This window comes from Prionailurus bengalensis, chromosome C2 (genome assembly GCF_016509475.1).
Source record: "Prionailurus bengalensis isolate Pbe53 chromosome C2, Fcat_Pben_1.1_paternal_pri, whole genome shotgun sequence".
Lineage (NCBI taxonomy): Eukaryota > Metazoa > Chordata > Mammalia > Carnivora > Felidae > Prionailurus > Prionailurus bengalensis.
This window is the reverse complement of record NC_057350.1, coordinates 14,983,729-14,995,790: the sequence shown is the minus strand read 5'-3', so window position 1 is coordinate 14,995,790 and position 12,062 is coordinate 14,983,729. Positions and strand designations below refer to the sequence as shown.

The following is a 12,062-nucleotide window of genomic DNA, read 5'->3' as shown; positions in this document are numbered from 1 at the left end:
TCCGTGAGTTCAAGCCCCGCGTTGGGCTCTGTGCTGACAACTCAGAGCCTGGAGCCTCTCTCTCTGACCCTCCCCTGTTCATGCTCTGTCTCTCTCTGTCTCAAAAATAAATAAACGTTAAAAAAAAATTTTTTTTTTAAATCTCATGGGAGAAGGAATCATTTCTTTCACCACTGTTTGTGGATAATGGTAACCAAATCAACAGGTCAAGCGTTTGCTATGAATCTAGGAAATGGCATAGATCATCTTGATACTGGCTGCACTAGTAGTTTTTAATATTCCCCTAGCAATTCTAATAGTCGGCCAAGGTTGAAATCCACTAACCCAAGTAGCCCAGAACTAGAGAGTCTCAAAAAAGATTGCCAAGCATCACCAAGAATTAGCAGAGCTGAGAAATCTAAATGGACCATGAGAGCAGGTACAATAGACATCTTGTCAGTGACCTGTATGGACTGATGATCATCACGGGCTGATCCCATCAACCCATCACCCCAAGCATTGCTTAACCTTATACAAGACCTTAAGAATGAATGGTGAAACATGTAGGGAAATACTCCAGAAATTGAATTTATGTTCAATTTGAGATAAGAATGATGCAATTCTTGCACATCTGGGTTTGTGGTATGAGATTTACATTCATAATGTGTCTTGAAATTCATTAAAAATTATTGAAATTTCTTTGTGGTGTAAAACAGAAAATAATGCAGCAGAGTGGAGAAAATAGAAATCATTTCCCCAAAGTACACCTTGATTAGTAAAAGAGCAAACAAAAGAATTCTTAGTTCCTGAAATTTTGCCCCAATTCAGTGACTAATGTTATCTCTAATAGTTTTGTGATTCTACCCCATGTTACACCGTTTTTACTCTTTGATCCTCTGGCTGGCAGGATGATGTGCCTCATTTAGTCTCTGGAACCTGTCATTCGAGGTTATGTACCTCTTCTAGGGTGCCAAAACGTAAGACAAATGATTCTATGACAACCTTTACACATATATCGTACATGTCTTGATTTCATACTTATTTGCCTGTATATATGATCAATGATCACTTTTCAGCACACTCAAAATTTAGACCTTTCTGAATGAAGTCTGAAAAAGAAAATAAGCTTAGGAAAAATCTAAGTAATTCTTTTTCTTGTTTTTAATTGATGTTATTTGAAGATGTTTACATATTGATATTACATATTGATATTATTTGAAGACATTTATGTGGCCTTTAACATTATGTATTACTAATTTTTGTTTAAATATTGTCTTATATTACCAAGGCTTGACTTGCTGAAGCCTTGCTGGTGGTTTGTAGAATGGAATGAAGGTCTGATGTCAACATCTACCCTTGAGTTATCTCTGACTTAACGTTTCAGAGATAATAGATGGTCTTTTGAAGATAGAAATTCATTCTGAAATTGACCCCACAGTGAAATATATCAACATAATTGAAAATATGTAACAATGTTATTATTTTATTATAGTAAGGATGGACATACAATAAATATTTGGTGAACAAATTTCATCTGTTCATTGCAATTATGTACTGCAAATTAAATACATTTTTTACTAGAAAATAAACATAATATTTGAAGAGTTAGAACTGGATATATAAACATTGATCGGTTCACAACATACTGGAGATATTCAGAAGCAACCCATAGGAGTGGTCTTGCCCCACAAACACTTATATACCCATTCCTCTCCGCCCCCCTCACATACTTTTAGCCATATCAACATATTAAATGTGCATGTTAAATGCATGAGGAGTAAAGACTTGAGAAAGTAATATACATAATTCAAGCAAAACACGATGCCTTAACCATCCCTATTTATTTATTAGAGAATAAAATGGAGGTACTTATTTTAGCCTGACTAATTGCCTGAATCATTACCTTAATTCTTCATTTTACTTTGCGTGTGCAGACCTGAACAATGACTAAAGAATAAAACAAGGAACAGAAACCATTCCCTTCAACACCCAAACCTCAGTTCCCTAATTAGGACCGTATTTCCTCTTGATGACAGTTGAGTGCTCATACTCTTGTACTGATGTACTTTATCAAGATAGATACTTCTGTTTGCTGTAGGCACAAATCAGAGGTTATAGAACATATTACTTCTCATTTATAAATTATTTTCCTTTGAATATATAATTCCAGGCAAGCCTAACTGTCTAAATTAGGTGCTTTAACATCATCTTCATAAATTTCCTAAGAGAAATTGGAGCCCCTCTTTTTCCCCTGAAAGTGTCTAATTGCCAGTGCATTTGAGTTTCCTAAGGGAATAACATATCTTTTCATTGGATGGGCATTTCCATATTTTGATAAATTCAATTAAAAATCTTTATTTGAGGGGTGCCAAGGTAGCTCAGTCGGTTAAGCATCCCGCTTCAGCTCAGGTCATGATCCCACGGTTCATGGGTTGGAGCATTAGGCTCAGAGCCTGGAGCCTCCTTCAGATTCTATGTCTCCCTCTCTCTCCACCTGTCCTCTGCTCATGCTCTTTCTCTCTCTCAAAAATAAATAAACATTTAAAAATATCCGTATTTCAGATCTACTATTTTTCAGATTAATTGTTTAAAAAAGGAAAGTCCACATTTCACTTGTTACTGTATTAGTCTAAGAAATAATGTGGAGGAAAATTAACTTGGGTTATGGTTTAGAGTATTTTTTACTGGTGTGCGTTATCAATTGCAATAAAATTTGCATTTCCTAGCAGATGCTCCATGATTGTCAAAAAAAACCAAAACAAAACAAAACAAAAAAAACAGTAGTTATCATTATACTAAGGTTGTGGATATACTCGATTTTCGACTCCACAAATTGGAACGGGGATCATTTGTGTCTCATAATAGTAAATGCATTTAATACATACGGAGTTAGAATGTCCAAAGTAAGCCATTTCTATTCCTACTACGGGTGACCAAGTACGATCTATCTACCGTTTATACTTCCCTCTCCATTGAAATGAAGCCATAAGGCCAGTTCTCGCGCCCGACGTACTTACAGCGTCTGGCAGGGCTCTATAAAAACCTCTGACTGGAATCCACAGTTGGAGCCCAAAGCAGGTGCTAGACATAGCTGGTGGAGGTCACGTTCCTCCGCTTCTCCACGTGGGGCACGCAGTATCCCGGGGCTGGGTATCGGTGTCTCGGCTTCTTTCTGTTGCAACAGCAGAACCCGCAGAGCAAAGCACCTCCGATGAAGACTATGGCGGTGCTGGCCCAGCCGAGGAAGAGGGCTGCTCCCAGTTCTCGTTTCTGCCCCACGTGGATGGCTGGGTCGTAGAAATCCCTGATGATGATGTTGGCCGTCCAGCACACAGGAATCAGCACGAAGATGCCGGTCAGGATGAAGAGGGCCCCGGAGGTCCCCAGAAGGTACGCTTTGGCCCTCTCGTTGGAGCCCGTGCACCGGATGTGCTTCATGCCGCAGATGCCAAGAAGCAGAGCGATGAGCGAGAGAGCGACGGCGACACACATGAGGGCCCTGGCTGCCTCTAGGACAGGTGGGAGAGCCAACAAAGAGCTGTAGAACTTGCACTGCAGCCGGACCTTGGCTTGTCGGACGCAGTTCATCCAGAGCCCTTCCCAGAGCCTTTCAAAAACGATGATGTTGCTGCCAACGAAAGCTGATACCCTCCACTGGGGCAGGAGGGTTGTGGCAAGAGTCCCGACCATGCCAAGGAAGCCAAGAACCAGACCAGCAATCTGCAGGGGATAGAATGCCATCGCCTCTGCTTTGAAGACCGATCCAGCCTGGAATGGTAGAAGCTGCTGGAGATCCAGAACGTGGAGGAGGCCTCTTTGAGTCTACAGCAGTCTCTGATGATGTTCTCCAGTGTCTCTGCCCATAATGTTTTAGTTGAAAGCAGCACCAGCGACTGAACTTGGCCTAACTAGAAGTACCTGCCTTTGTACGCAGGCATTCATTTCGGTATGGATTATTTACTAGTCATATATAATTGTTTCCCAGCCAATAAGAAGGTAGCCAGAGGTGTGTCCAGAAATACTGCATTCAACTTCGGTCTTCCTTTTATTATTATTGTCTTAGCAATGTTGTAATTAAGTGTCAAAGCTTCCATTGTGGATTGCTAATTACAGAGCTGAAGACTTCCTGCTGGAAAAAATCGCTCTGAGAAAAAAGCGTAAGCATCTAAGTTAAGTCACAACTGGAGACAATGCGAAAACCTTACCAGTTCTTTGGGGAGCAATTGAAGAACACTTTGCGGTGTAGATGATCTATTACTTTTTTCTAATCTAAGCCACTCGTCTTTAATACGGTTAGTCAGTTCTGGTTTTAATCAAGACCTCTGAATGTGGGAAAATGTGTACCAGTTAGTTTCAAGACTTCTACTAAAACCTCTGATACTTTATAAAAAAGGAGGAGTCTTATGCAAAAAAAATTCAGAATTTGGTTTATTCTTAAGATCAGAAAGAAGAACAGAGATAAGCAGTCCTTATAATTGAATTTACTGGTACTTGTTATAATATCTGTTAAGTAACACTTTCTCTCTGGTGGAATGTTTCGTATATAAACTTTGATTAGCTGGTTTTTAAAAAATTTTTTATGTTTGGGGCGCCTGGGTGGCTCAGTCGGTTAAGCGTCCGACTTCGGCTCAGGTCACGATCTCACGGTCCGTGGGTTCGAGCTCCGTGTCGGGCTCTGGGCTGATGGCTTCCAATTCTGTGTCTCCCTCTCTCTGCCCCTCCCCCGTTCATGCTCTGTCTCTCTCTGTCTCAAAAATAAATAAACCTTAAAAAAAATTTTAAAAAATTTTTTTATTTTTGAGACAGAGAAAGAGAATGAGCAGGAGAGGGGCAAAGACAGAGGGAAACGCAGAATTGGAAGCAGGCTCTGAGCTCTGAGCTGTCAGCACAGAGCCCACATCAGGGCTCAAACTCACAAGCCAGGAGATCATAACCTGAGCAGAAGTCAGATGTTTAACTGACTGAGCCACCCAGGCATTCCTAGCGGTTTTTGTTTTTGTTTTTTTAATTTTTTTAATGTTTATTTATTTTGAGAGAGAGAGAGAGAGAGACAGAGTGAGAGCCAGGAAAAGGCAGAGAGAGAGGGAGACACAGAATCCAAAACAGGCTCCAGAACCCAATGCACGGAGCCCAATGCGGGGCTCGAACCCATGAACTATGAGATCACGATCTAAGCCACATTGGATGCTTAACCTACTGAACCACCCAGGTTCCCCGATTATCTTTTTTTTCCCTTCAATGGCAGCTTGAAATATATCACATTTATCAAAGCCAAAAATGTATACTCCATTTTTATGGAAGAATATAAAAGTGGCCCTTTGGATTATCTATGCAATTACTTAAATTCAGGTAACGGAAAAGTTCTTAGCTTCCAAGTTATAACAGGTTTAAGTCCCTTGTTTGCAAGATGCAGAATGTGAGGTCTTCAGAGTGTGTGGCTAGGCTAGCTATGTGGTAATGATCTAGAAATTCATCCAATCTCTATCTTGCTATACTTACCTCTCTGACTGACTCAAAAGGGGGAGGGGAGAGATGTTTTCAAGTTTTTCCAGATGAATGGGACTGAACCTGAAATTTAATACTACCTGTCAGTAGTTTCACAAATTGTTTTCAAAGCAAGCAGAATTCCACTGAGACTGTTTCAAAGTTCAAGAATCAATATTTTATCCTTGAGTATCACTTCCCGGCCACTGTCCAAGGACCATGATGCTTAATGTGAGAAGCCTGGACCTTTCCCCTTTTCGGTCACATCCTACTGCAACGATTCCATCTCAAGGATGAAACCTGCTTGAAAATGAGCACACCACGCATATTCCAACTGGGAGACGTTGCAATTTGCAACAGGTCCTCCCTCTCAGTCAACCACAGCCCGAGAGCCAATGGCAGGTCCAATACCATCCAAATTTAAAGAGCCCATTAATTGAATTGGGAACTATGGAAACTTGAGTTTTTAAGATGGGTGGTCTCTCTAGCTATTATATATCAATCATATCTCTGTTTTGTTGCTATTGCTGTATTAGTACCATTCCAGATCAAGTGAGAACTCCCTCTTAAAGGAATGTGAATCATTGAGGAAACAGATAACTTCTGTGTAGTTCAGAGTTTCCTAACACCAGCTCAGAAGGCAGGGTTTTCTCTGCCTTTGTTCAAGGTTACTGAGACACACGTTTCTTCCCACCCTGAAGGGATTTGCCAACATTATTCTGACTTGTCGCTTCCACCTTGTCTTCTGTGTTCTATTTCCTCTTCCTCATTCTATCTCACTTTAAACCCTATCTTCATTTTGTCCTAGAAGTTTCCAACTTACTGTTCTTTTCTAATTGTTTGATTTTTTTTTTCCTTTAGGTAAAACATCTGGTCTGTATTACAAATAAATGCAAGTGAGAGCATATGTTTACTTAGAATGTGGAGGTACATCCTGATTATAGGTATAATCTAAGAAACATAAATAATGTAGGAGTTTTGTTTTTGGCTCCTCACAGGCCAAGCCGATTCTCAACATCAGCTTTACTTTCTTCCTTTACGTTGAAAGGGAGATATTGTTTTCCTCTCCAACTTTCTGGGAATCTTAACCCCATCTTCCTCCTCGGGGGCTCCTGTTCCATTGATAATTCCCTCCCTTCATTGTATCTACATCCTCTTCCTCTCTCTGCGTTGTAAATTTATGTTTAGAATATAAATATACTCGATTCTCTTCCATATTAAACCTTCATTTTGCCAGAAATGTGTTCCCTGCAATTTATTCACATGACTCTTGTAATCCACTTATATTTTCTACTGCTCCAACATGGAAGTTTGCTAGAAATGTGACAGACTTCCTGGGCATTCTTTTTTTTTTTTTCTTTTTTAATGGTTTTTTTTTTGGTTTTTTTTGTAATTCATTTTTGACAGAGAAAGAGGGAGAGAGCATGAATCGGGGAGGAACAGAGACGGGGGGGGGGCGCGGATAGAGGATCTGAGGTGAGCTCCATGCTGACAACAGTGAGCCAGATGTGGGGCTCAAACTCACAAACTGTGAGATCATGGCGGCCTGAGCTGAAGTCAGATGCTCAGCCAACAGAGCCACCCAGGCACCCCCTCCCTGGGCATTCTTACTCCTGTCTTCAAATAACACTTTCATACCCTGCCTCACTGGCTTTTCTGTAGAGGCCCAAAGAAGCCATCATCTTCTTTTTTTTTTTTTTTTTTTTTTTTTTAAATTTTTTTTTCAACGTTTATTTTTGGGACAGAGAGAGACAGAGCATGAACGGGGGAGGGGCAGAGAGAGAGGGAGACACAGAATCGGAAACAGGCTCCAGGCTCTGAGCCATCAGCCCAGAGCCTGACGTGGGGCTCGAACTCACGGACCGCGAGATCGTGACCTGGCTGAAGTCGGACGCTTAACCGACTGCGCCACCCAGGCGCCCCAAGAAGCCATCATCTTCTAATTGAGGTGGTAAAGTGTTTATATTTTGAAGAGGAACTTGTTTCAGTCTTGGCTTGATGCCTTAGCCATCACCTGGTTCTGCACCTCCCCTTAAGCTTCCCTCCTTTCCCCCACTCCTCTTCCTTCCCTTCTTTTCCTCAGGTGTTGATCCCAAAACTACTTCGTAGTAAAAAACAATGTACCCTAACCTCCGCCTCAGAGATTGCTTTGAAGGAAACCCAACTATTGACCAACACCATATTCTAACTTATTGAAAATATTTCTTGTTTTATGGGGCACCTAGCTGCCTCAATACGTACAGCAGATGACTCTCGCTCTTGGGGTTGTGAGTTTGAGCCCCATGTTGGGTGCAGAGATTACTTAAAAATAAAATCTTTAACATCAGAAAATAGTTTTGTGGTAACATTGTTGTGCTTAGTTTCACCTCAAGCTCTCCCACCCAAATCAATCCAGTGATGTCTTTTCCAGTCTCCTTGCCTCTGGTCTTAACTCTTTTCTCATCCATACTCCACTGGGGACCACACAGAGGTTCCTGAATCAAATTCTGAGCAAGCCACCACCTTACTTAAATTCTTTTAAAAGTTCTCCTCTTCCTCCAATACAAAATCCAAACACCTTAGCATGATGCAAAAGACCCATCCTTGGACTGGCCCGTGCTCAGCTTTAAAACTTATCTTCTGGGGCGCCTGGGTAGCTCAGTTGGTTAAGCGTCTGACTTCGGCTCAGGTCATGACTTCATGGTTCATGGGTTCGAGCCCTGGTTCGTGGGTTCGAGCCCCAGTTCATGGGTTCGAGCCCCGCGTCGGGCTCTGTGCTGACAGCTCAGAGCCTGGAGCCTGCTTCCGATTCTGTGTCTCCCTCTCTCTCTGCCCTTCCCCCACTTGCACTCCGTCTCTCTCTCTCTCTCAAAAATAAATAAAACATTAAAAATAAAAAGGCTGCCTTTTAAAAAATGAATAAATAAAAATAAATAAATAAAACTTCTCTTCTGACCCTGACTCCATTCCATGCCCTCACAGACTTTGTTTGAGTGAGAGTAGTAAATAATAAACAAGCAATTGCAAAAAAAAAAATACCTAAGTACAAAATGAGACACAGCTGTGGGTAAAATCAGAGTATAGACAAAATAAGGTACAATGAGAGTATAAACAGATGAGACCGTAATTTTAATTATGAGGTAAAGAAAAGGCTCTCTAACAAAACAATATTTAAACTATAACCTGAGGCTTGAGTAGGAATTAGATCATCAGGTAATGAACATCCCCGGCATGGGAGACAGTGAGTGAAAGCGTTGTGGGTGAAGACAACTTGGGGCTAATGCAGATGGAAGGCTTCAAACAGAAGGGACATGGGGCCTGCAGTAAGGGGCAGACGAAGCTACTAGTGCAAAGTCCAGATGTGTGGGCTCTTGTGAACAATGTTCTCTTGAGATCAACGCAAAGCCAGTGAAAGATTTCAAGCGTGGAACTGACACGATTGAGTTTGTGCTACAAGCAAAAGCAAACCCCCAAACCACAACAGACCGATATTCTGAAGGAAAGGACTGGAAAGGCACAAAATAGAATAGGAAGAAACCAGCTAGAAGTTTATTGCGATCATCCAACTGGAAGAGGAGGGAGGCGGTCAGCGTATAGGAGATGCAGGAGAGTGGCTGGATTTGCACCGTGCACCGGAGTTGTAGCTGGTGAGGGTGGCCGACGGCCTGGAGTTGGGAAACGAGTCACGGGTGACTGTCTCCACTGACAGGAGCGTCATTGTACCAGGGGTGCGTGTATTGAGGTGACAGACCCTTGAAGGGTGAGTGACCTCTTAGAAATAGATCAAGAATTATATTTCAGACGTAGAGCCCGAGTCGGCTGTGAGCCATCCCGGTAGAGGATGTAAAGAATTAGATATTTTGCAGCTCACAGGGACAGTCTGGGCTGTACACGTATGTAAGAATCTACAACCTCCATCCTGTCGACAAATTATGATCAGATCGCGATCAGGGAGAGCAATCTGGCCACACAGACTGCTGACTCACTCTATCATCTTGTCGTCCTGGGACTTGTTCTGGGGTCTTAGAGAATCGAAGTTAGGTTGAGGGATTTTTGACTTCTTGTAAAAATATGTCAGAGCTTCACCTGCCGCCTCCGCTTGAAGTGAACAGGGGTGGACGTGTAACATCAGAATGAAAAACTTAGGACACTCAAAGCATCGTCGTCTGGCCTTACTTTTCTCCCTTTTCAGGAGTTACACACCTGAAAATGTTCAGGCATTCTCCTAACTTACTGTGTGTCTGTTTTGAAAGATGATGTCTTGTCCCCCTCAGTGCTCAGGGCAAGTTCTAACAAGTACAAATGAGTTGGAAAAGTTTTAACTGGATGTCTATGAGATTGATTTGAAACTATATGGAGGTAAATGCATGAATACACACATACAGAGACGGGCTCCTACCTTATTACTGACTCAGGAATAATGCTGTTCTCTCTACCCAAAGCACCTTCCACATTCCCCTGACCTGTGTAACTTTGCCCATCTAATAATCGTTCATTCTCCTTCAGATTTGGATCCAAATGTAGTCACAAGAGAAACCTGTTCTGAGTTGGATCATATCATTCCCCACCCCTGCCATTGTTTTAGTCTTTCATAGAACTGGAGCATTTTCCACCGATTCTCAACAAATATGCATTTCCATTTAAGTCTGTTCCCTTCTAGAGCGTAGATTCTATTCGAACAGAGACAGTGTCAAATTTGCTTACCATTAGATTCCCAGCGCCCAGCAGAGAGCCTGATGCAGAGCACGCCAGTAGTTGTCTGCTCAAGAAATATTGTTGAAATGAGTAAGGAATGAATGAATGAATGAATACAATGTTTCATTTACTTAGGCTGTCCTCTAACTTGAGGATCAATACTTAATTATATCTTCTTAAATTATAAATTCACAGTTTGAATACTTCTCTGCAGAGTTAAAGCCTGGATTCATATGATGAAATATACTAAGTCACGATTTAAACACCTCATTTGGTAGGTTTTTTTAAATAGCTTCTATTCCAGGAATGCATTTGGGAGTAATCTAAAAACCAACTAAATTAGGTTTAATACCACCAGCTAGTAAATTGAAGTTAACCCATTATCTTGCATTACTACCTCAAATTTCAACTGTCTTGGGGCACCTGGGTGGCTCAGTCGGTTGAGCATCTGACTTTGGCTCAGGTCATGATCTCACAGTTCAGTTCCTGAGTTCGAGCCCCACATTGGGCTTTGCTCAGGCAGTGTGGAGCCTGCTTCAAATTCTGTCTCCCTCTCTCTCTGCCACTCGCAGGTGTGAGCGCTCTCTCTCTTTCTCAAAAATAAATAAACATTAAAAAAAATTAAAAGAAACTCAATCGTCTTAAGGCTACTTACGTGTCAGTATTTATATGGACCTTTGGTGTGAAACCAATCAGGGAAATCTGAGTTCGCTCCAGGTAATGAAAGCCTGTATTCAGTGTATGTGGTTTTGCTTCTGCACACAGTTGAGAATATGCTAGAGAAACCTTTGGATTTATCTTCCTCTCTCCCTTTTCCTTCTCTCCTTTATTATTTTTTTTTTTTCTATCTCATATGGCTGCAGAAATAATTGAAGACGACTTGCCAAAATAGAAGACAAAACAAGGAGCCTTGTGATTAATGAAAAGCAAATGAGAATTTGGGGGACAGGGTAAAACAAGAGTAGAATATAGAAGATAAAAATGCATGAAGTTTGTCCACAAAATAGGCACCACGTTTGCTAAGCCTTGGCCATGAACTTGCCTTGGAGTGTTTTAGCAGTCACGCAATGTCCATGAATAAAAAGAGAGACATGTCTTTAAGGGTTACATAATTCTTTTTGCTTCTGACACCAGAAAGAACTTCTTTCACCGTGGAATACAATGAACAACATCCTTACAGTAAATAGAGTAGACAAATTTGCCCAGGTGTTCTTTTACAGGAGCCTAAATGATGTGCTCCAGGCGTTCAGGTCTTAGATCAGTGGTTCTCAGCCCGAGTGCACATTAGAATCACCCCGGGGGGAGCTTTGAAACAATCCCGGTGCAGGGGCCCCACCCCAATCCCATTAAACCAGGAGCCTGGGGGCGGGGCTGTGGCTTCAGAATTTTTGTTTGTGTTATGTTTTGTGATAGTGGCGTCAGGATTGTGAAAACACCCTCTGTCCTGCCAGCTTGCAGACTGTATGAGAAGCACTGCTTTAGAGTTTCTGTTTCAGTGGTTCTCGGTTTGGGCTTTTAATTAGAATCCTAGGAGAGAAGTTATTATACATATCAGGTCTCCCATCAAACCCATTAAACCAGAATAGCTCAAGAGAGGACCCAGGCATCAGTATTTTGTATGTGTCCTCGGTGAGTTGAGTCTTCAGCTGGGACTGAGAGGCGCTGATCTATATGAATGGATGGGTTGTATATCCTTAAGGTAATTTTACATTCGTGTTATTTCTCTCCGTAGAGCTTTTGAGACTCGAGAGTGAATCAGAGGTTATCCTTCTTGACAAGAATCTTGAGTGTCAATATTTTATATTTCTAGTTAAACTCTATCTTATGTGAGTAGGTGGTGAAAAGCTTTGAAATAAAAACGATGGATTTATTGCACTTATCTTTCTGCAATTAGGCAATGTTATTTTTTTAAAACAGCAAGTGAG

The 12,062-nt window shown here is 41.5% G+C and overlaps 1 protein-coding gene across 1 annotated transcript; it reads right to left on the bottom strand.

Moving 5' to 3' along the window:
* Positions 1 to 1,446: 1,446 nt before the first annotated feature.
* Positions 1,447 to 3,928, bottom strand: CLDN17 (claudin 17). The gene has a single exon (XM_043593766.1). It carries the CDS (start codon positions 3,718 to 3,720, stop codon positions 3,061 to 3,063), a length of 660 nt encoding a protein of 219 aa, XP_043449701.1. The 5' UTR covers positions 3,721 to 3,928; the 3' UTR covers positions 1,447 to 3,060.
* Between the last annotated feature and the right edge of the window lie 8,134 nt (positions 3,929 to 12,062).